This window comes from Monodon monoceros, unplaced genomic scaffold (genome assembly GCF_005190385.1).
Source record: "Monodon monoceros isolate NGI ecotype Baffin Bay Population unplaced genomic scaffold, NGI_Narwhal_1 Super_Scaffold_4, whole genome shotgun sequence".
In the NCBI taxonomy this organism is placed as follows: Eukaryota; Metazoa; Chordata; class Mammalia; order Artiodactyla; family Monodontidae; genus Monodon; species Monodon monoceros.
Genome location: NW_021703781.1, coordinates 29,012,163 through 29,036,250, shown reverse-complemented (window position 1 = coordinate 29,036,250; position 24,088 = coordinate 29,012,163). Strand labels below are relative to the sequence as shown.

Here is a 24,088-nt window from a genome sequence, read left to right as displayed (position 1 = left end):
GATTCAGTCTGATAGTATTTCACTGAGGTTTTTTGCACATTTATTGTGGCTTTGGTATCAGGGTAATACTGGTCTCACAGAATGAGTTAGGAAGTGTTTCCCCCTCTATTTGGGGGGAAAGAGTTTGAGAAGGATTGGTGTTACTTTTTCTTTAAATGTTTGATAGAATTCACCAGTGAAGGCTCCTGGTTCTGGATTTTTCCTCGTTGGGCGTTTTTGATTACTGATCTCTTCTTATAGGTCTATTCAGACTTTCTATTTCTTCTTGAGTCAAATTTCAGACTTCGTGTGTTTCTAGGAATTTCCCCATTTCATCTAGGTTATCTAATAATGTTGGCATACAGTTGTTAACAGTATTTTCTTATAATCCTTTTACTTCTATGAAGCTGTTAGTAATGTCCTCACTTTCATTTCTGATTTTAGTAATTGAGTCTCCTCTCTCCTTTTTCTGTCAGTCTAAAGGTTTGTTAATTTTGTTGATCTTTTTGAAGAAGCTTTTGTTTCATTGATTCTATTGTTTTTCTAGTCTCTATTTTGCTTATCTGCACTCTAATCTTTATGATTTCCTTCTTTCTGGTTGCTTTGGGTTTAGTTTGCTTTTCTTTTTCTAATTCCTTAAAGTGGGAGGTTAGGCTACTGATTTGAGATTTTTTTTTTCTTTTTTAATGTAGGCATTTACAGCTATAGATTTCCCTCTGAGCACTGCTTTCACTGCATCCCATAAGTTTTGGGCTTTCATTTTAATTAATCTTAAAGTATTTCTTAATTTCTCATTTCTTTAACTCACTGTTCTTTTTAAGTATGTTTAGTTTTCACCTACTTGTAAAATTTCCAGATTTCCTCCTGATATTTCTTTTAAATTTCATTCCATTGTGGTCATAGAAGATACTCTGTATGGTTTGAATCTTCTAAAATTTATTTAGATTCTTTTGTGGTCTATCTGGAGAATTTTCCATGTGCACTTAAGAAGAATGCATATTCTCTTGTTGGGTGGACAGTTCTATATATGTCTGTTAGGTCTAGTTGATTTATAGTGCTGTTCAAGTTTTCTGTTTCCTTGTTTATCTTTTGTCTAATTATTCTATCCAATAGGGAAAGTGAAGTGTTGAAGTCTCCAACTATTATTGTTGGGACTATTTCTCCCTTCAATTGTCAGTCTGTTTCAAACTTTCTGGGGATCTATTGTTAGACGCATATATGTTTATAATTGTTATATTTTGATGGGTTAACCATTTTATTAGGATATAATGTCCTTTGCCAATCTCTGCCTCTTAATTGGAGCATTTACTCCATTTATATTTAAAGTAATTACTAATAAATAAAGACTTGTACCATTTTGTTATTTGTTTTCTATGTCGTAATTTTTGGGCTCCTTAATTCCTCCATTATTGCCACATTTTATGTTAGATGGTTTCAAGTGTACCACTTGATTCCTTCTCCTTTCTTTTACTACTTTTGTTATTTTCTGGGATTACATTAACATCTTAATTTATAACCAGTTTGAATTAATACCAAGTTTCAATAGTATACAAAAGCTTTGTCTCTCTATATATGTCTTATATAGCTCCATCACCTGCCTTTAATGTTATTGTCACAAATCACGTCCTTATACATTTTATGCCCATCAACACAGTGTTATAATCCTTGTTTGGTGCAATTATCTTTTAAATCATATAGGAAAAAAAGAGGTGCTACAAACCAAAAAATATATATTAATACTGATGTTTATATTTACCTATGTTTATCTTTACCAATGTTTCATCTCTTCAGGTGGATTTGAATTACTGTCCAGTATCCTTTCATTTCAGTTTGAAGGACTTTCTTTAGCATTTCTCACATGAAAGGTCTACTAGCAAGAACCTGTCTCAATTTTTGTTCACCCAGGAATGTGTTAACGTCTTCATTTTTGAAGACTATTTTGCCAGATATAGGATTCCTGTTAACATTTCTTTTTGCAGCACACTGAATATGTCATCCCACTGCCTTCTAGCCTTTATGGTATCTGACAAGAAATCAGATGTTAATCTTATTGAAGATCCCTTGTATGTGACAAGTCAGTTCTCTATTGCTGACTTCAGGATTCCTTGTTTTTCAACAGTTTGGTTATAATGTGTCTCAAAGTGGATCTTCTTAAAAATACTACTTATGGTTCACTGAGCTCCTGAGATGTGTGGATTACTGTCTTTCATCAAATTTCTAAGCTTTCAGCCACTGTTTCTTCAAGTATTTCTGCTTTCTCTCTTCTCTTCTATGACCTCCATTATGTGTACGTTGGTATACTTCATGATGATGTCCCACAGGTCTTAGGCTCTGTTAATTTTTCTTCATTTTTTTCTTTTTACTCCTCAGATTGGGAAATCTCAATTGACCTATCTTGAAGTTTGCCAACTCTTTCTTCTCCCTTCTCAAATCTCCTCTTGAGCCCCTCTAAGTGATATTTAAAAATTTATAATTGTACTTTTCAACTCCAGAATTTCTATTTGGTTCCTTTGTATAACTTCCTTTTATTGACATTCTCTATTTGGTGAGACATCATTCTCTTAGTTTCCTTTGGTTCTTTACACGTGGTTTCCTTTAGCTCTTTGAGCTTTTTAAAGGCAGTTGATTTAAAGTCTTTTCTTGGTAAGTCCAATATCTCGGTTTTCCTCAATTTCTATGAGCAGATTTCTTGTTTTCCTGAGTATGGGTCATACTTTCTTGTTTCCTGGCATGCCTCAATAATTTTTGTTGAAAACAGGGCATTTTGAACATTATGTGAAAACTGTGGAAATCAGATTCTTCCCCCTCCCCAGAGTTTGTTATTGCTGCTTCTTGAATTTGTTGTAGTTTGTTTAGTGACTTTCTGAACTAGTTTTTTAAAGTCTGTATTTGGTGTGGTCATTGAAGTTTCTGTTCAGTTAACTCAGTGGTCACTAGTGATCCAACACAACTCCTTAAACTCCTGGAACAACCACAAAACCCCAAATTTCCCAGTCTTTACAAATGTGTTATGTGTGTGTTGGGGAAAATCTTTGGATACTCTGCCAGGCAGTCTATGACTCTGCCTGCTTCACTTTCTGCATGTGTAGAGCCTGAAGGTCAGCCAGAGGTGAGAGCTTACGGTCCTCTCAAGTCTTTTCTAAGCATGTGTCCAGCCCTAGGCATGTGTGTGGCCTTCTAGATTCCCAGGAATTAATGGGAGCACTCTAAAACCATTATTCCCCAAAGCATCACATCATCGGCCTTTGCTCCCCAAACTTTTCAATTTGTCTCCTGTTTGCCCCAACTGTTATCCCTCTCTCCAGGCATCAGTGCTAATGAATCTGCCTTCAAATGTCCCTGAGGGTTACCACCTCCTCCTTGGGAGAGTTCCAAATTAGGTAAAATAAAAGCAAGTCATTTGAGCCAGTCTTTCAGGGAGCAACAAGAAAGATCAAAACAACCAACCATAATTCTTGAGAACAAGGTCCATTCTGCTCCATTCATTGCTAGGAACCTATAACAGAATGTGGATATTGTTTTTGAGGCTGATGCCGAGCTGTGGTGAGGAGGATAAGGCTGGAGTAAGTGAAAATGAAGCAAGATCCTCTTACCAAGACTCAACTTTGTTTTTTAAGCTTTTGTTTGGTTGCAAACTTTCATTTTCAGAGCTCTCATAAAGTTGATTCTGACAGTTTTTGCCATCTTATTTGTCACTTTTTACGGAGGAACAGGCATTTTGGAGTTCCCTACTCTACCATTTTCGCTGACTACAATCAAGTTTAAGAAGCTCTGATCTAGTCTTCCCTTCGTTTTAGGCCCAAAGAGGAGACGTGGCTTATCCAGGGTCACACAGCAAACCAGTAGCTGAGCTGAGACGGGAAAAGGGATGCCTGACTCCTGGACCAGTGCTCTTTCTGATTCAGGGCTGTGTCAGCTCTTATTGCTGGGAAGGAACGAGGTTCAGAGTGGACACCAGTATTAGGCCAAAGCAAGCTTTCCAAGGAGTAGGCGTTGAGGGTAAGAGCCCCTTACAGAGTTGAGACCCTGACCGACCAAATCCTTTGCTGAGAGGGAACCCTGTATAGGGCCAGTTGGAGGACTGAGTAATGATGTCCCTGTCCTTACAGGAACACGAGCAGAGAAGCTTTCAGGTTTGATGGGGTAAAAAATTTAAGCTAGTCTAGTATCTGCCTGGAGAAATGATTAGCTTGATTTCTGTTTTCATGTCTGACTCCACTCCATATCAGCCAGGGTAGGAAGGAGCCGAGGGCAGAAATAAGGGGCCAAGTCCTAGGCTAGGACTATAACTCCCTGCCAAAGCACAAGGATGGACATGGCATGGCCATCCAGTTGTTGCTTTGACCATGGGCATCTGCAAAGGCTCATCTTTCAGATCCTTCTTGCCAAAGCTGGGAGTGGACCAGTCCCACCTCCCACCGCCGGACTGAAACACTCTGCCACCTGCTCACCTGCCCTGTGTGTGAACATTTCTAATTTCAGAAGTTCTCTGGCTCAGTGCAGGAGTATTTAGATCAGCATCAGAATATAAGGCAAGCAGGTTACAGATGCAGTTTCTTGGCCCCCATGGCTGCTCAGAATCTGTGAGGGCAGGGCCCAGGGACCTGCGCCTTTAACAAGCTCCTCAGAAGATCCTGATGCACACTAGGGTTTGAGAACCACCACTTAGGACCGTTGCCCCGTCTACAAAGTGAGCACTCCAAGGTTCCTTTCTCAAATTTTGCACCTGAGGCAAGTGACTCATTGCCTCACCCTAGTCCTGTCCCTGTCCCTAACACACAGTGTTCATTCCAATGTCCCCACAGCTGTTGAAAACAGACTCAGGGCTGAACTCACCTCATGCCTCATCCTCTGGTTGCTATTCTGGAAGTGACATTAGATGTGCGGCATGGACCGGCCTTGACTAGCACCTCCAGGAGGCAGGAAAAGACCCAGTGTAGTTTCCTCCCAGAAAGATGACCTGTAAGATCAATGTCTCCCTCATCTTTTTTTATCCTGAGCATCACCGTCAGTGTTAATAACCTTTTACTGATCTTAGAAGGCAGTGGGTGCCTTTCTTTGTCTCTGGAGAGATCTGTGAGGCATTCACATAGTCCTCCAGCCCATCCTTACTATGAGTCGGGTCCCATGGGCATGACCAAGAGGGAAGTCAGAGGGACAGAAAGGTAGAAAATAAGGACCAGGCTGAACACAGGTGGCCCCCAAGTGTGTAGGCCAGGGGTCTCAAACTCAAAGACGCGTAAGGGCCCAACAGGTAACGTGCACATGGTATATCAATAGGGAGTAGTGGGGCCTGTGGCAAAATGGAGAGTACACACCTAAACAGGGCACCTGTGAGTTGGCTCCAGCAGCAACTGCTGTGCAGGAATTCTGGGCAAGCGTTACTAGAATTTTTGGCTTTTCGTGAGAATCCATTCTTCCAGATTTTTAAAAATATGAAATTGCTCAATGCTTAAATGTTGGCAACGAATTCAGATTTCTAAAAGGACTTTTTGGGGACCAAAGTGAATGCACGTACAGGTTAAATACTGCCTGTTGGGCACCAGGTTGGAACCTCCGGTGCAGACAATGGGACAAAGTAATGTCACAGAACATTTACAGTCACGTTATGGGAGGTTGAATCTAGACTCTGGCACAGTGCAGGAGGCCACCAAAGTCGGCCTGGACCCACGGCAAGTTGTGCAGTGCCTCACAGTTCATCCCACCAGGCAGGTCCCACCTGGCACCCAAGGGCAAGGGGCCCGCCCTTGGGGAAGGGCAGCCAAGCATGCTGGGTCCTGGTCAAGAGGCTCTAGGCATGGAAACTGAAGCAGAGCTGACGTGACAAGCAGGGCCTGCCGTCCATCCCAGGGCCCACATCAGCCTTTCTGGCTGGGCAAGGCAGGTCTAGGTAGACCAGGCTAGTGTCCAGCTCACGGCTGCCCCACGTCCCTTGGGCCATCCCCTCTTCTATGTCCACAAGGCAGGGAGGAGTCAGGGTGGTGTCCCCAAGCAGACGTCTACTCTGTGGACAAGCCACTCCCTGGGGCCCCTGCTAGGGCCCAGCAGGCTTGGGCTCCCACCATAATCTCTGATTCTCTCCTTTCTAAACTTTCAACATAAGAAACCAGAAAGGGAGTGAAGATCCCTGACCAGAAAACAAGCTTTGGGCTTCTAGAAGTGACGACGACTTCTAGAAACTCTGTCCCTTCTGGACTTGCCTTCTCCTAACACCACCAACCAAGGGGCAAAGGGCCTGCCGGGGACCACAGCCAGGAGCTCCCTTTCAGACTGAAGGGTCCCTGAGGGGAGAAGCCGGTCTCACGCCTCTCTGATCCTCCTCGGTAAGGCCTCCCCCAGGAGTCATGCACACACCCCCTCCTTTCTGTGCCCCTCCTTCCGGACCTGGGGGGAAGGACCACGCTCCTCCTCCTCGCCCTAGTGGGCCTCACCGTGCCCGCATATGATGCCTTTTCAGCGTCCGGGCCCTGAGCACGAATTTCAGGAACCTCCATTTCTCATGTCCTTACGACCCAGTCCCTGCAAATTACTTATGCTCAGAGTTTCCTAAGCACAAGTTTCTATTTAAAGTCATAAAAATTTCCACCGGCTAGTAAGGCTGGACCCCTGCGCTACAGGGCAGAATCATGAAGCACAGGAAAACAAGCTGGCACCAGGTAAACACTTCCAGAACTGGCTGACTTTAATTTGGAAACAGCTTTCGGCCATCGACATTCAGGTTTAAGGCACATTCTCAATTACAAGTAACCCTGTCACTGGCAGGGAGCTGGCTTTGTTCTCGTGGTTTTGCGTGGAACAGATGACTTTCTGGCTTTTTTCTTTCCTAAAAAGGAGTGAGTTTGGCAATAACAAAGCTCATGACACATTCTCACCAGATGCAAAGAGTACTCTTAAAGGTTTTCCCTTTTACTCCTCAGTGAGGACATGGCGCCCCCAGTCCCCACCTGTCTCACCCAAACTGTGTATGCAGCAAAGACGTGTACGCATCTGTCTGCAACGACTATATATTAAAAAAAAAAAAACCTCCAAATAACACATACAACATTATATGACTAAAACGAAGCCAGGAGTTTAAGCCACAAGCAAAGGGGAATGACTGCATGAGTCAGGAAACAAAACGTCTACTTTAGCTGCAAGAGGCTGTGAGGAGTGGGGGTGGGGAGGAGGTATCCTGAGAAAGTTCAAGACCAACCCAGGTCCCTCAGCACGAGCACAAGACACGGATCAGGAGGGCAGGCGGGGGACGGGGCCAAGGTTCTACGGATGGTCCGCGCTGGGACACCAAGGGGTTTTTTGTGGATTTGTTACAAACAAACATTCTTTTGGCCTTTTCCTGGCATCGCTGTTGCCAGCAGGTGGACAGAAGTGACCCACCAGTCACCACTCAGTCGTTGCCACCACAGATCTTCAGCAGTATCTTCCGGTAGTCCCCAGAAGTGTCTCCCTGGTCACAGAAACAAGTAAGGCATCAGTTAAGCGAGGCTCGGCCAGTTCTGGCTTCCTGGCTCCTGATTTTCTTCTGCCCCAGGTGCCCTTACAGAGAGGCAGCCCCATCCTAGGAAATTCCCCACCGTGCTGGTGCCAGAGCAGGTGAGAGGCTCACACGCTGGCCTTGCAGGTGGCACAGGCCTTTGCCAACGCAGTTCAGCCTCCTGAGCCCTCCCATTAAAAAAGAGAAAGCTGGGGGCTTCCCTGGTGGCGCAGTGGTTGGGGGTCCGCCTCCCGATGCAGGGGACGCGGGTTCGTGCCCCGGTCCGGGAGGATCCCGCATGCTGCGGAGCGGCTGGGCCCGTGCGCCATGGCCGCTGAGCCTGTGCGTTCAGAGCCTGTGCTCCGCAACAGGAGAGGCCACAACAGTGAGAGGCCTGCATACCGCAAAAAAAAAAAGAGAGAAAACTGTACTCACCCGAATGATCAAAGTCAGAATTTGAAAAACAAATACAAAAAAATTTTAAATAGCCAAAACCCCCCCTACCCAGGGCTACCTACCAGTGGCCTTTGCCCAGTGCATTTCTGTTGCACTAAGTTGGGATTATACCATAATGCACTACTGTGTCCTGTACAGGAAGTGTAATCTACTATGATACGACCGTCCAGTGAAGGGGACTGTTATTATTTGGGCATCCCAGTTCACGCTGATATCCCCTCTATCTGAGTCCACTGCACTTACATTAGAAGTAAGGCCACACTTAGCTAATTTCTCATCATTTCCTGCCATCGTTTCCTTCCTTGAGGGCAAGGCCTGTTCGGTGACCACAACCTACTGGCACACACAAGATACTTTGTGAATAATTACTGATTCTCTGCTATCAACAGCATTGCTTTTATATCCAAGAAAAGAGAGAGAAGCCTCTCTCAGTGACATGCCCAACATCAAACGTTAGTGAGTCTGAAATCAGGACCTGGGTGTGGTGACTTCAATTTCAAGGTTCATGTGAGTTCAGAAATAAAGTGTCAGACCCCCTGACCCCTGCCGCGACAGGAATCAATTTTATCAGACTGGCTCTGGCACAGTGATAAAACAGGAGCTAGTCTCTATCAGACACGTACATGTGTCACACAACATGCTTCACGTGGACCACCTCCTTTAAGACGCAACAGTCCTGGGCGGGGGGTACTATTATTATCCTCCTCTTAACGATGATGGAACTGGGGTTCAGGGAGGTTTAAGCAAGCTGCTTGAGATCACACAGTGAGCAAGTAGAAAAGCCAGAGCTGGACCCCAAGCAGTGTGACCCCCGAGCTCTCCCTCTGAACTGCCTTCCTGTGCTGCCTCCACCACAGAGCTGAGGGAGGGGACTAATCAGGGAGCTAGAGCCGCTCACCCTCCGGGGGGCTCGGGGCTTGAGTTCTCACTGATGGATCACAGACCCACAGGGTGGCTGGATTCTGAAGGCCAGGCACCAGGTGGGGGAGGTCCTGTGTTCCCTGATGCCGATTTTGGACCCTCCCCCCCACAACTGTTTACTGAACAGCAGATGTGCTGGATGCTGGGACACAGAGAGGGGCGACAGCAGGGTCAAGAGGCACCCTGCCATCAGGAGCTGACAACCTGCTGTTGTACAACCAGATGAACAAGTGAAAACTGAAGAGGGCAAGTACGAGGACCACAAACAAGATGCCCATACTTGGCTGAAGCCGAGCCCGCGAGAGCTCTGAGGAGGGAGAGTAAAGGGGACGGTGGGAGTGGCCAGGGAGGTCCGTGGGTGAGCAGGACGCCAAGAGGCAGCCCAGACAGCCCCCAGAGGCCCGTACCGTGATGTCGTGGTACAGGGACTTGCCGTACAGCCGCTTATACTCTGCTCTGATGTCCAGGAGGTCGATCTCGCTGCGAGACACCATGATGCGGATCAGGGTCCGGTCCTTGGTTCCTGCTCCCTAAAGAGAGTGGGCCCAGGGGCATGAGCAACGGGCCTCCTCACCGTCCACTTCCCCACCTTCCCTGGGCCCTGGGCCCCTCCCCGCCCCGGGGCCCTCTGTCCTCTTGGCTGAAGGGTGGCCCTCCTCATGCCTCCTCCCCTGAGCAAGGTCCCAGTCACGAGTGGGCTGAGACACCCCCCACCCAGACCCTGCACCTGGGGGTTACCTACCCTCATGGCCCTGTTGAGCCTTTCAGCAAAGAAGGCTGGGGTATTCTTAAGACATTTCACTAGAAGAGAGAAACACGGCATAACTCGATCTGCAGAAAACTCAGTCCAGGGTGACATGACGCACACAGCATCCTCTTAGGAGGCCGGATGCCAATCAAACACACCGCTGCATCCACCTTCCTCTCCCCTCATCTCCTCTAGGCTCAATTATCCTACAATCCTGGCTCCAGCCCTTTGGAACAGAGACATGCAGAGCCTGGACACCAACCCAACACATTTCCTGACAACCAGTGTGATGCAGGAAGCTGTGCAGGGAAGGAACGTGAATGGTGTGTGGAACCATGTTGCTGCTCAGGCAGGAGAGGACAGGCTGGAGATGCCATGACCCTCATGGAAAAGGATGGCCGAGCGGAACGAACATCTAACTAGGGTTCTCAGGCCACGATACCTACCATGGGGTACACAGGGAAATCTGTCCCATCCAGAAAGCTCCAAGAAAAGCAAAACAGAGGAAGGGCAAACCGTGATGTTCCCAAGTGGGTATAAAGAGGGGCCAACCCCTCAGGGTTGGGGGAGGGGGTAGGACGGACCTGGAGCCCATCAGGCCCTGCTCTGGAGGACATGACACAGGCACTGCAGGAAGTACACCAGTGTCCTGGGAGCTACGCCAGCTTTCCTTGCCCAGGGCCTGTTTTGCTGCTGCAAGTAAAAAAATCTTTCCACGTGTTTCCATCACAAACATCTGACAACTGCCTGCAGGGATGTATTTTTAGAGGAAACTTGGCAGGATATGCATCATCTTCCTCCGGGAGAACAGTTGGTCACGTTCCCACTAGGGCCCGCACTGCAGCTCCCTCCCCCAGGGCTGGGCTTGAAATATAAACAAGACACCTCCAGGACTACTGGGGGTACAACTATTCAGCAATCGAGAAGCAGCCTGATTTCCCACCATGTAGGCAACTGGATTTAGCAATCTTGGACCCTTTCACTATGATCTTCCTCAACCGGAGGGCGGGTGAGCACCCTGAAAACTCACAACACACGACAGCCCCGCAGCGGGCAGGCCAAGATACCTACCCACGGCCAGCATGCCCTGCTCCAGGTCCCCGGACATCTCCCGGCAGATGCTCTTCTCAATGTCACGGCCTGTCATTCGCTGATATTCGTTGAAAACTAGTGGCAAGACAGAGGGACATGTTATGGACTGAATTCTGTGCCCCCCCAAATTCCTTTGTTGAAGTCCTAGCTCCTAGGACTTCAGAATTTAACTGTACTTGGAGATAGTCTTAAAGAGGTAATTAAGTTAAAATGAGGCCCTTAGCGTGGGTCCAAATCCAATCTGATTGGTATCTTTATAAGAAAAGGAGATTTAGACACACAAGAAAACACCAGGGCTGCAAACTCAGAGGAAAGATCACACGCGGACACAGCAAGGAGGGGGTCGTCTGCAAGCCAAGAGGAGCGGCCTCAGGAGAAACCATGGCTGCCAGCACCTTCATCTTGGACTTCCAGCCTCCAGAACTATGAGAAACTATGAGAACTATGAGAAAATAGATTTCTGTTGTTTAAGCCACACAGTCTGTGGTATTTTATTACGGCAGCCCTACCTGACTTGTACAGGACACGTGGTGAGGAGGCCTCTGCCCCTTCCCAGAGCCCACCTCTCGCCCTCTGCTCCCGGTGCCCTGGACGGCCCCAGTGACCACACCTGCTCAGCTCTCAGGTTGGCCAGTTCTTTGCCCCAGGGAGAGTGCACCCCCCCCCCGCCCCCCAGGACTGCTCACCGTCCCCTTACCAGCACTGCCCTCGCCACTGCTCACCCATCACACCTCAATCCCTGGTCCAGGAGCCCTGACACCGATAGTCTCTCCCCAGATCCCCGCACCTCCAGTCCCAGCCCTGCTCCGTCATTCTATGTGCCAATCTTTCCCAGTCTGACGGTGAACGAACGCCCATCCAGTGCCCCAGCTTACCCTGGGATGGGCCGAGCACCCACAGGAAGTGTGGGCTGTGGGTTCCGAGAGAGGCAGGTGTGCCATGGAGACCTGAGTCCTAATTTGAGCTCTGCCCCAGGATATAAACCTCCTCTTCCCCAGCCAGGGTCTCAGTTTCTATCTGTGTTCTCCAAACTGCTGTGATTTGCATATCAGTATCATGATTTCTGCTACATCTGTATCCAACTTCATTACTTACTATTTTCTTCCGATCAGCTCCTCTTTCCCCCTGACGTTAATAACATTTGTGAAAGCGGGGGTTTGATGTGCTACAGATATATTCCATACTCATTAAAATAAGCAACGATTAAGATGAGCATATGCTCGCTCGCGCTCCAGTACAGAATAGGGCAGAGGTTAAAAAGTGTGCTCTGGAGGCAGGCGGCCTGAGTTCAAACCCCAGCTCTGCCACGTTACCACCTGGGTAGCTGACTTCCCCAACTGCCCTTTGCCAGCTTCCTCATCTGCGAAACAGGAGAATGGCCCCTATTCGCACGTATTGAAGACTCAGTGCCTGCACAGAGCGGGCGCGGCGATTTCACCCACCCACGCTGCTAAGTGTGGTCATCGTTCTCTGTCCTCACCTGCCCTCTCATATTCGCCGCTGACACTGCTGGTTTCCAGGATGCCCCTTTCTTTGGGTGCCCCTTCTAATTCTCCTGCAATGGCCAGGGCCCTGTCCTCAGACTGCTTGGTCTCCCTCCCGTCTCCCTCTGAAGGGACCTCTTGCAGTCCCAGAGCCTCAAACTCCTTCGACCCACTCATAGTTCCCAAACTGCCATCTCTAGCCCAGACCTCTCCTGGCCTCTGGCCTCGCAGACCCGTTGCCTACATGGTATCTGTGGCTCAAGGCTCCTGACTTCCTTCCCTCCTAAAGCCTACTCCACGCACAGCTTCCCAGTCTTGGTCGAGGGCCCCCTCCCCTCTTCCACTGACTCAGCAGGAACAAACCCCGTGTCATCCCTGACTCCTTTCTCTCTCTCACACTCCACGTCCAGTTCATTGGCAAACAGGGCCAGAATCTGAGCGCTTCTTGCCACCTGCCCCTGCCAGCTGGTCCCAGCCACTGTCACTTCTCCCCTGGAGTTACTGCGGCAGCCTCCTAACTGGTTTCCTGCTCTGCCATTGATCCCTTCTCTCTTCTCAACACAACAGCCAGGACACTCACAGAACCTAAGTCAAATCACATCTCTCCTTCACTCAGAGCCCTCCAATGGCCTCCTGTTTTATTCAGGGTAAACACCTAAGTCCATGCAATTGTCATCAGGGCTTCCTACCGTCTCTGACCTCACCTCCTCCTATGCGCACTCACTCCATCTACTCCACCTCACCAGCCCCTTTTACTGTTTCTCGGTTGCACTGGGAACCCCATGCTCAGGGCCTTTGCACCTGCAACTCCTCCATGTTTTGTTTTTTTTTGCTGTACGCAGGCCTCTCACTGTTGTGGCCTCTCCCGTTGAGGAGCACAGGCTCTGGACGCGCAGGCTCAGCGGCCATGGCTCACGGGCCCAAACGCTTCGTGACATGTGGGATCCTCCCGGACTGGGGCACAAACCCGTGTGCCCTGCATCGGCAGGTGGACTCTCAACCACTGCACCACCAGGGAAGCCCCCTTCATGTTTTTAACTCAAATGTCATTACCCCAGTGAGGAATGCCCCCAGCACCCTCCGACACCTTTATCACTTCCTATCCCAGTTTCGAACTTATTCTTCTCTAAAGATTTACAAACTGGTACAGATTGTATTTGATTTTTGTTTACTGCCAGGCTCCCCAAACAAGGTGAACCCCCTGAGAACAGAGATTCTGCAGTGCCGTTCCCTACACCTACTCCATGACCTGGCACGTGGCAGGAGCTCAGTTTATATTTGTTGAAGGAAAGAGTAAATAAGTGTTACTTAGTACTATTAATTGTGATGTTTACTTTTTATGCCACACTTTGGAAACCACTGGGTCAGGTGCTCTTGAAGGCTCTCTCAACTCTAATATTCCACATTATAGCAGATAAAGATACCAGCCAACAGGAGGCTCCCATTTGTCTAACCTCCTCCCTTGCTTTCCTGCAGAGCGGGATATGCTTGCAGACTCAGGAAACCGCTGATAATATCTTTTAAATCTCCACCAGGGGGCTCTTTCAAGGAAGTGAAAGGCCCATGCAGAGCGGAACTGCTAAGTGTTCCTGCAAGCTGTTTCCTGCCATACCTCATCTGACCTCATTAACTGGCTGCAGGGAGGCCGGGACTGCCTTACCTGCCACCAGGTGGGCCCGGCTCCGGGAGCACAGAACTGCATTGAACTTGGACTCATCTGTTCCGAGGCGATTCTCTCCAGCTGCATAGAGCTCCTGGACAGAAGAGGGACAGATAGACATGCAATGCAGACCTCACCCCAGACTCCAGGCCCAGGTCACCGAGGAGAGCTGGGCAGAGTCTCCAAGCCCTACAAGCCCAGAGGGGAGGGAAAGGGGGGCAGGGCCCCAGCTGAGCTCCATTCACTGAGCCGAAGTAGACACCATCCACACATCCTCTCACTAAGCCAGGAGAGCCAAGGCCGTGGGGGCCCAGGACAGGCAAGGAACAGCTTTAACCCAACCAAGGGAGCAGCAGCACAGAGGAAAACATGGGCTTGAGACCTAGCTCTTCTACCCACTTGCCACGGGACTCTAGGCAGGCTACCGGCCCTCTCTGAACTTCAGTTTCCTCATCTCTAAAACACGAAGTTTGGATTAGATTCGGGGTCACAAACCTGAAAGCCCAAAGGGGCCAGCTGGGTAACTTAAATGCAGGAATCAGGCCAGCTGTAAGGCCAGAGTGGTGGGGACCATGCAGAGAGGCAGTTACTTCTCAGCCGAGTACATGACAGAGGAACAAGGCTCACAGCTGCCGGACCCATTTTTCATGAGGAACCAGAAACCCCGATATCTACGTGAAATTTCTCAATCTTTAAAAGCAGTTTCCCTATCTATAAGCGGGAACACATGAGACAATAATTATAACAACAACTGATAGATCGCAGTTGTGGATGTGGGATTTTATGTGACAGGTGCTTGCCTGCCGTTTCACTGCATACACTGTTATGTTTGCAAATGGGGAGAATTTGCACTTTCCTGTTCGGTTTTTGAAGGTTTGAGCCCAATCTATTTGCCAATTTGCAACCCTTGTACCAGATGGCTCAAAAGTGCCTTCCAGGCCTCAGATAGCAGCTCTTGGATCTAAAGGCACTGATACTTGAGGGCAGAAGGTGGCCATCAGGGGCTCAGAGACCCCACAGGTCGAGGTGAAGCCGAGCAGGTCCAGACCTAGGAAGGCAGAGCAGTAGGCACGAGACCCTGCAACCAAGGCAACTTCTGCCTCAGCTGGGAAAAGGCCTGGACAGGAAACAGAAACTGGAAGATCCCCACTGGGGCAAGAGCTGGGGCCCAGGACTCTGGCGATATCCAGCCCTGAGTCCAGTTATAGGAATGGGTGTCCCAAGCCAGGGAGACGTTAAGTGAGCGGTCTGGGACTAGGGCAGAGGCAGGCACCGTCTGGGCACAGAGAGTGAGCCCTTGCCCAGACTCTGCCTCCAGGTTTCTCTGGACACAATGCTCAACCTCTCTGGGCCTCAGTGTCCTTACCTGGAAAGCAAATGGGCCAGACCAGAAGAGTGGTTCTCTTCCAGCCCTTACAAGAGGGCACTACGGAAGTCCTCTGACATATGACAGAGACAAGGAGCCTACTGGCAGCTCCTGGTGAATGCAGCGCCCTGGGGGGCGGGAGCAGTGAGGTGGGGAGAGGCACACCCAGCTCCATCCCACCAGGAAGCCAGGGCTCTCTCCAGCCAGAACTGCTATGGTCTGAATTCATTAGTGGGAAACCCAAACTCCTCTGGAGAGGCACTCGGACTCCTGAACCGAGAGAGGAAACAGCCAGAGACTGTTCCCCTGCAAAACTCACAGCATCTGGAATCCACTCCTTATCTGTTGCTCTTTCAATCCCAGAACCCCTCCCTTGTGACACAAGAAAGTGGAAGACACTCCCCTGCTCAGGAAGCCAGGTGAGCGGCCACCACACTCACTTGCACATCTCTCTGGACGAGCGTCATGTCCACGTTTGTGCTTTCATCCCGGTTTCCCTGAAAGGAAGCAGGCTGTGAGGTCAAGGTCACTCCTTGGAGTCGCACCCCTCCCTCCCTGTTCCTCCTCCCCATGGCCCAGAGATCCACCTCTCCTTGCTGTGGGCCCGATCTCTGCCCTGGGAAAGGTACCTGAGAGAGAGAGATGAGGAGCCGCTGGAAGTGCCCTGACGTGTCGCTCCGAATGGCCTCCTCCAGGGCCTTTTTGAATTCTAAAAGGGAGACACAGGAAAGGGCTGCCCTGTCGCCCAGTGGACCAAGCTGCACACTGCACACAGTTAACAGTGGGCTCTGGCATGAGGAGACAGGTGGCCCACGTGGCCCCCAGGAACAAACAACCGGAGATCAGGAGGGGCTGTGACTTCCGGGCTGACCTGGCCCCAACCTCGCCCAGGAGGTTTTCCCCAGCGCCCCCTTACCTCAGTCACCTGCTCCAGTGTAAACAGCAGGCAGGGCTGGGTCTGGGAGGGAATCCCAGTGTGTTAGGGGTGGCAGGAGATAAGGAGGCCAGGAAGGAAGAGAGGCCCTGGGAGAGGGTGTGGCCAAGGCCCTAAAAGCACAGGGTTCTGCAAGGGGCAGAGGGCCCGGGGCCAGCCTAACCTGTCTTGTAGACTCTGTTCAATTCCCGGATGTGCTCATTGCTGCGGGAGGCCAGGATCTCGATCAGGCAGGCTTCATCAGTGCCTGCCCCCTGGGAGGCAGACAGCACAACAAAGCACAGGCTTGTTACAGCCTCCTCCCTGGCACTCAGGATCCCCCGGGGCACAAACCCCAGAGACAGGCCACAGACACAGACTCGCCCATCGTGCTGCTGCTGCGGCCCGGGCCTGAAGCAGCCAGCCTCCCCTCTGCAGTCCCAGGAAGGTACCAGTAATGACAGCAACACGGTGATAAGCAGAGATCATGGGAAGGAACATCCCCATTCCACCCGCCAGGACACTGAGAATTAGAGAAGTGTAGTAACCTGTTCAAGGCCACACAGTAAATGGTGGGGTTGAGAGGTGGACCTGGATCTGTTTTATTCCAAGTTCAGCCCATGAATGAGATGAGAAGCAACTGAGAAAATGGGTTTAAAGCGAGAGCATGACATGTGGGAAAACGTGAGTCCTAGAGTGGACTGTGGAGCATCTGGAGACACCTAGGAGAAGGCAGCAACATCGAGGATGGAAGAGATGAGCGAGTCAGGGACAGTGAGGAGGCAGAGGACAGGGTCAGTAGCCTGGTTTCTATGTCAGGTTGAATCTTGGTTCTGCTGGTCACTAGCTGTGTGACCTTGGGCATGTCACTTCACCTCTCTGTGCCTCAGGTTCCTTGACCATAAAATGGAAGTGATTCTGCAGGCAGACAGAGTAGGGTGTCCCCAGAGCAAGAGAACCAGGAATGGCTTTCTTGACATAAGAGAAACCATTTTTAGCCTAAGCTATCTTGTGATCTAAGCCTGGCCACAGTACTTGCCCTTAAAGGAACAAAAGAACAACAGGAAAGATAACAAATCAGATGTAAAGACTCCCAGCTCTGTTTCAATGGTAAAGACTAGCCTGAAGCACTTTCTTGAGCTGTTGGCAGAATTTAAACCCCCTTGGGCACTCAACCACCAAATCAACTGGAACCTAAGGGATGAAGAGGTTGGCCTTTTCAAGTTTGGACTCTGTGGACCACCCAAGCCCCTTCATGAATATGCATGTGCCTTTAGCTTAAAACTTCCCCAGTTTTGCAGTTCCGGGAGATAACGGCTTTGGGAAAGATCCCCAATGTTCTTACTTGCTGCAAGTAATAAATCTTTCCTTGTCTCGCTCTTTGGCTTGGCTGGGTCTCTTGACAGCCACAAAAAGGCGAACCCAGTTTCAGGTAACATCTTCGTGGGGGCAAGAAAAGTCACTGTGCCTATCAGGCCCCTGAGGAATGTTAGATTCCTTCTGCGGCACCTGCTCAGTTCACAAGGACTCCCCTGTCTGTGGGTGTGGCCCCTCCCCATCCACAGGACACCTGCTGGGGGTCTTGGGAGCCACAGGACTGTACAAAACGTGCAGGACCCTCCGCTTGGTCATAACTGATTGAACTAGGGGGATACTAAACCCAAACGAAGCCCATCAGAACCTGCCCCCATTTGGAATTTGAACCAAGGGACAGCTGGCCTCTTCTGTAGCTGGATCTCTGACAGCTACATGGAGAGGGGTCGACAGGGATGCTGTGCTAAGGAAGGAGAGGCACAGAAGCAGATGGAAGAATGAAGCACACTCAAGAAGCAGCAGAGATGAGAGAGAAAAGTCTGCCCGGCCCCCGGCCCTCGCCAAGCCAGGCTGCTGTTCCGCTTAAGCTCCTCAAGTGTGTTCCTGTTATCTGCTAACAACAGAGTCCTAATGAATGAGGATACAATCCACACCTCCCACTCTTATCACTGCATCACTAGCTCCCTCTGCAACCCCAGCTCCCCAGCTCCCACTGTGTTTTTAAGGTGGAGAGACTTAGATGCTCCCTGATGATGAATGACGCCTCATTTGCCTCTTGTGGGAGCCACCAGAAGTTCCCCTTTCTACAGCACTTGGACTCCAACCGGGAGGGTCCAGGAGCCGTGCTGACAACCGTAGCTAATAAGTGAGCGAAGACACACCACGTGACCCAGGCCTTTCCCGGGGCTGTATGTCCACACGGGTACACACACACACACACACACACCCGCATACACACCTTGATGGCTTCCTTTATCTCATAAGCATCAAAGAGGACCGGGGTCTTCATCAGGGCCAAGACTGTCTTCTCAAAGTTTCCTGACAGTTCAGATTTCAGATCTTTGATCAAATCCTGATTGGACATTCAGACAAACAAACAAAACCTATTTTCAGAATCCACAGGAGGTGACCAACAGGGACAATATCCCAGATCCAGGGACCAGCAGCATCTGGAGAAGAGCCAAACCTCAGGCCCCGGCCAGACCTGCAAAACCAGAGCTCGCATTCAAACCAGATCCCGAGGGGACTCATGGCCATTAAAGCAGGAGAGGCACCGGGCCAGAACACTAGCCTATATGTACCCAGTGGTTACCTATCTAAAGATCTGAAAGCCCCCCAAATCAAAATATGGCCCCCGTGCATTTGTTCAGTACTTAAAGCCTCTTCCTTCAAAGGGAAATAACTTGCCCATGGTCTTGGTGAGTCGTGCACAGCCAGACTGGAACCCAGATTCCTGGGCGCCTCTCATCAAACCTCAGTACCCTGTGGACTCTGGAATTTCTCCTTCAGAACATCCTTTGCTTCTAGAAGATGCCATCAGCTGAGAGACAGCAGGAAATGCCCTAATGTGCCTTATGGTTTGTCCGGGAGATCCAGACCCACTAGGCCCCAAGGAAAAGCAGGAGTAGGGCTGTGCTAGAGGATATGCCTTAAGTCAGGAGGGACCCCACCCCCACCCCGCCATCTCGCCAACACTCACCTTCCCATAAGCTGTCTTGAAGGACAGGAGGATCTGCTGCCGCTGCTTGTTGGAGCGACTCCCCAGGCAGTCAGTGATGGCCTGCTCATCAGTCCCTGGAGGAAGGAGAGGTGGGAGTGGGCAGGGCTGGGGGTCGTGCGGATGCTCTGCGGCTACAGACTTTCCTGGCCTGGGTCTTCCAATTCTCCTGGGCATCCCAACTGCACCCCCATATCCACCTTCTCTTCCTCCACCACTGGGGCCAGGCTGCCTCCACCCAGCGACCCCAGCCCACAGAGCCACTGTGTAACTGCCTAGGGAGTCGGGGGGTGATTAGGACTCGCACCACCTGGGGTCTCTCACCAAAGCCCTTCATGGCCTTCCGCAGGACCTCGGCGTCTCGCAGGGGGTCAAACCCAGGAGCATCTGTGATGGTGCCTCGGTTTCCAAACTGCTCAGACAGACAGACAGTAAGAATGCTATATCCCCCAGATGTGAGACTGCCTGCCCCAGACTCTGGAAATGACCTTTCCTCTAAAACTTGGGGTACCTGAAGGAGTCTGCAGTCAGCAGCACAGGGGACTCGACAATGAGTCGGCCTAACGTGACCATTACCTGTCCTGGCACTGAAACGTCTGCCTGGCTCCCGTGGCTAGGAGCCCACCTAGAGCTGAGTCCTGATGCTGAGAATCTACCCTATGCCCGGGTCCTCCAGGCCTGGGCCCGGGCTCTTAATGAAGGGGAGGCCTCGGGAACAGGGGTGCAGTCTCTCCTCAAGGCCTCGGCACCTCAGCACACATCAGGGCTTGCCTCACGGGCCTGCTTAGTCCGCCTTCGTGCACACGAGAAACCGGTGTTCCCTCTGGGATGCAGGTGTCCAGCCTTCACGATGGTACATGCCGCCCTGCTACCTCTCGGACTAGTTCTCATTTCCCAGCACTGTTTTCTGGACTCTACGGCCTGCTTGCCTGCTGGACTCCTTCCTGGCATGACAGCTACACTCCAAGCAAACTTGATTTTTCCTGCCGAAACTCTCCCTTGGTGGATTATCTAGTATAAACTGGTTTTAACAGAGTTAAGGAGATAAGCTGAGAGAAAAGAATAAGGGGGAAGGCAGAGAGGGAGGATGCAGAGCAGGGCAGGGGTAGGGGGATGTGTGGGTGTGAGGGAGGGAGGGGAAGGGACCCTCTGACTAAAAATAGTAGTCAACCACATACCACTAGCCCTGTGCCTGGCTGGTTTCACTGTGTAACCATGACAATGAATTCTAGGCTCTGCAAACATGAACTGCTCTCCAAAATGAGCCAAGAGCAGCCCTGAAAGAACTGCCAACAATCTTCCCTACCCAAAGGAGCTGGTTTTCAGAATCCTCTGAGGCTAGTCTGGGAGGGCACATCCGGGGGACTGAAAACTAAGAGCCACTGGGCAAAGGCCTTGAGACCAGTTCTTACAAAACCCAGGCAGTAAATAACACCAGCCGAATGAAGAGTACCCGGAGGCATTCAGACCCAACTCCCACAGGGACCATCTAACAAGCTGGCACAAAGACGGTAGCTCCCTAGGTCCTCAGGCGTACAAACAGGGAATGGGGAGTCTGTGAGGAAGTGACACTGAAAACTACAAGTTAGAGCTGGAGGACCTAGTCCTCCCCCGTCCCCTGCACGGTCCCCAGCCCTGCTGGCAGAGGACACTGGGCCACATGTCTTGGGCCCTTGGAGCCAGGACTGGACAGAGAGTAGCACAAAGTTGGCACTCACCTGGGCTGGGGGCACAGCAGGGGTGACGGTCCCGGACCCAGTGCATCCTGGGTAGCTTGGCACCGGCTGCTGTCCCGGAGGTGGCATTGGCGACTGCCCAGGGTAGGTCATGGGCGGCTGTCCAGGGTAGGCCCCCGAGGGCTGCTGCCCAGGGGGCGGCATGGGCTGGCCTGACACAGGGGCCCCTGGGTATGGCGGATACGAGGGCATCCCAGAGGGTGGGTTTCCTCCAGGGGGTGGGTACATTCCATATGGAGGAACAGGCTGCTGGGCGGAAGGGGAATGCCCAAAACCCCCCGGGGGGACGGGAGGGTAACCACCCCCAGGGGCCCCCGGGTACAGGTTTGGCACGTTGGCTCCTCCGAACGTCCCGGACATGTTGGCAGCCTGAAAGTCCACGAAGCAAGAGCCTTAGACTAACAGCCCCTGAGGGGCACAGCCATACTCCGTCCATCTGCCCTTCCCCGCCCTGAGCCCTGCAGTGGGCACCCAGGAGCCACACTCAGCTCAAGCCAAGTCCGAGCACCACCAGCTTCTCAGCAAGGCCCACCTTGCCCACCCACCTTGTGCTACACGCCCTCTACCTGCACTGCTGACCCCCTTTACCTGCCCTGTGCCCAAAGAACCCACACTCGCTCTAACACCACACCGTTTCCTTATGCTACTGTCTGTCTCTTCCCAGTGGATGGTAAGTACTCCCAGGCTGGGATTTTTCTATCTCCAGTGCCTAGAATGGGCCTGGCACAAATTAGACTGTGGAGTGGTTACACCGTTTACATTGAGCATACATTTGTTTTTAGATGATAAAATATGCTATTTTAACAAGCAAATCAACAAAAGTAGCATGTGCGTCCGTGCTACCTGGCACCTGCTGCCAGGCCCAACCAGGACAGTCATCCACGTGTACCAACAGCCCCCGCACGCATGTGGCCACCTGCACATGGCACATGCATGCACACACAGGTGCACACCCTCACCCCTCTATCCCTACGCTGAGCTCATACAGAAGGTGCTCGATGCATACTCCACAAAGGCCCCACCCCTACCCAATCCCCCAGAGCTGAAAGGGACCTGGAAGACCATGTGGCCCAATGCATTCCCCCACCGCTCATTTTACAGACGGGAAAATCAAGATGCAGAGAGGGACAGTGAGCCGGTGAGAGCCCTGATGGAAACCGTCATGTCCTAAGATATAGCTTAACACCCTCGGCGCCCACAGATACACACGCACGTGCACACACCACCCCCCTGACACCACGGAAGCCAGCAGCCTTTCTCCCTCTGGCCACGCCGGTGTGGCCCCCGGGGCAGCCCAGCAAGAGGGCTGGACTCACCATTCCCGAGAGGTAGTCCTGGTTGAACTGCCCTGCGTAGGTGGCCACGTTATCCAGCCCGATGGGGGGCATGTTGGGTGGTGGGTAGCCAGCACCTCCCCAGGCACCGCCACCTGAAAGCAACACCAGGCCTGTCAGCGCCCCTGCGGCTCCCCAGCAGGACAAGGCAGAGACATCAAGCTCCCAGGTGGTCGGAGGGGAAGCCAAGCAGAGCCGTGGACAGTCCTATATAGACCACACGGCAAACACTCGGGCAACAAAGTCTAGCCAGATCCCGCTGCCAGAGGAAGGGAGGAGGGAACCTTCAATTCGGTGTTCAGCAAACACTCCCAAGACCCTCTGTGGGTATTAAGGTAGGAGGGCCAAGGGCAGACCTGCCCTCCTGGGCTCACCCCTATGGAGTGGGAGTATAGACATAAAGACAGGTCACTCGGGGACACTGTGCCAAGCCCAGGGCAGCGGCAAGCTCAGGGATCACTGAGAGTCCACAGTGATGGAGAGCCATGGCGGGGGCGGGTGGGCGTCGGGGTGGGGTGTCCTGCCAATCTGGCTGGGTACTGTCATCACAAGTCTGTAAGGGGCAGGGAGAGGCAGGATGACAGGATGGAGGGAGACAGGGCTCGGTTATGGAAAACAGACACCTGTCCTTGTCAGGGGACAACAGGGGAACAGCAGTAAAGACCCCCAGCTCTGAACCCATCGGGACCCGGGTATGTGCCCTGGGGCAAGGCACTCAACCACCCTGGCTCAGTTTCCTCAGGTGAAGTGGGGATAATTGGTGTTTGCCTCAAATTGCTGTGAGGAGGATTAAGAGAGTTAATGCCGGGCAGGGCTTAGCTGGGAGCCCGGCGAGCATTCATATGTTACAGCTGTCACCATGACAAGCAGCACGGCAGCTAGGCAGCTAGCATCATCCTGCGGGCTGTTGGCCTGTTAGATGCAGCCCTGTCCATGACAGCGAAAAGGCCCTGAGGGTCTCGTGTTTGGCTCTCCAGCCCCAGGGCTCCGGGATACTCAGGACGGAGCTCTCCCGGAATCGCCCGCCTGCTCCCTCTCTTGCTGCTCAGGTGATGACACAGGTGGCAGTGGTAGGACATGGGTGCCTGACCAGCTGGCGCAGCCTCCCTGCTATCGGGCCACAGGAGCAGCTGCAGCAGTAACGTCTGACCCTTAGCAACTGCCTCCACTTCCTCCCTCTGCAGGGGCCCTGCTGCTGGGAAACCACACACCTTGAGCGCAGGGCAAGAGAAGCGACAATGGGCAATCGTCACCTAGGAGTGCTCCAGAGGACACTGTGCCAGAGGCTTTACCTGGCTATCGTGTTCTTGTCTGGGCCAGCCCAGTGATGGAGATGTTTGAAGCCATTTGCAAAGGAGAAAATTGAGTCTCAGAGAACGGTACACGTTTGTCTGCTGCTATCAGCTAATAAGGCAAGAGATCAGGGCCCGGCCTGGTCCTGGCTTTCCAGAAGTGGCTTCAAACCCTGACCTCGCCTGGCCCCAAGGTCCAAGCTCTTCTCCAGCCCCTCCCCCGCCTGGCTGCACTGTGGGGGTCCGAAGGGAGCAAGGAAATAACTGGAAAACACCATCACTCCTCCCCTCTCCTCTCTTGGGCCCTGAGCAGAGAGGGCGTTCCCTCCCTCGCCTGCCCCAGACCCTCTTACCTGGTGCAGCTGGCGGGTAGCCGCCTGCGGGCGGGGGGTAGCCTGGGTAGCTCATGGTTAGATCTGAAAGGAAAGAGGAAAGTGTGTTCAGGCTCTGCCGGGGGCTCTCACCAGTCTTACCGGAGAACAGTGTCAGCCGCAAGCTGGCCCTTGCAGGAGGAGCTGCATCAGGCCTGACCCATGGTGGGCAGCCCAGCTCACCCTGTACCTGCTGGGCCCCCGCCAGCAACAGCAACCGGGGGCATTACAGGA

The 24,088-nt window shown here is 51.6% G+C and overlaps 1 protein-coding gene across 1 annotated transcript in view; it reads right to left on the bottom strand.

The window, feature by feature from the left end:
* Window positions 1-6,638: 6,638 nt before the first annotated feature.
* Window positions 6,639-24,088, bottom strand: part of ANXA11 (annexin A11) — a 42,114-nt gene continuing 24,664 nt past the window's right edge. Inside the window, exons 2-15 of the mRNA XM_029245521.1 lie at window positions 23,837-23,899; window positions 22,174-22,286; window positions 20,840-21,226; window positions 19,446-19,533; window positions 19,104-19,198; window positions 18,363-18,476; window positions 16,275-16,365; window positions 15,807-15,886; window positions 15,618-15,674; window positions 13,812-13,905; window positions 10,647-10,742; window positions 9,570-9,628; window positions 9,235-9,357; window positions 6,639-7,423 (exon numbers count right to left, since the gene is read on the bottom strand). Of these exons, the coding sequence (XP_029101354.1) occupies window positions 7,364-7,423; window positions 9,235-9,357; window positions 9,570-9,628; window positions 10,647-10,742; window positions 13,812-13,905; window positions 15,618-15,674; window positions 15,807-15,886; window positions 16,275-16,365; window positions 18,363-18,476; window positions 19,104-19,198; window positions 19,446-19,533; window positions 20,840-21,226; window positions 22,174-22,286; window positions 23,837-23,891 (1,512 nt within the window). The 5' untranslated portion in view covers window positions 23,892-23,899 and the 3' untranslated portion in view covers window positions 6,639-7,363. The remainder of the gene's footprint in view (window positions 7,424-9,234; window positions 9,358-9,569; window positions 9,629-10,646; window positions 10,743-13,811; window positions 13,906-15,617; window positions 15,675-15,806; window positions 15,887-16,274; window positions 16,366-18,362; window positions 18,477-19,103; window positions 19,199-19,445; window positions 19,534-20,839; window positions 21,227-22,173; window positions 22,287-23,836; window positions 23,900-24,088) is intronic.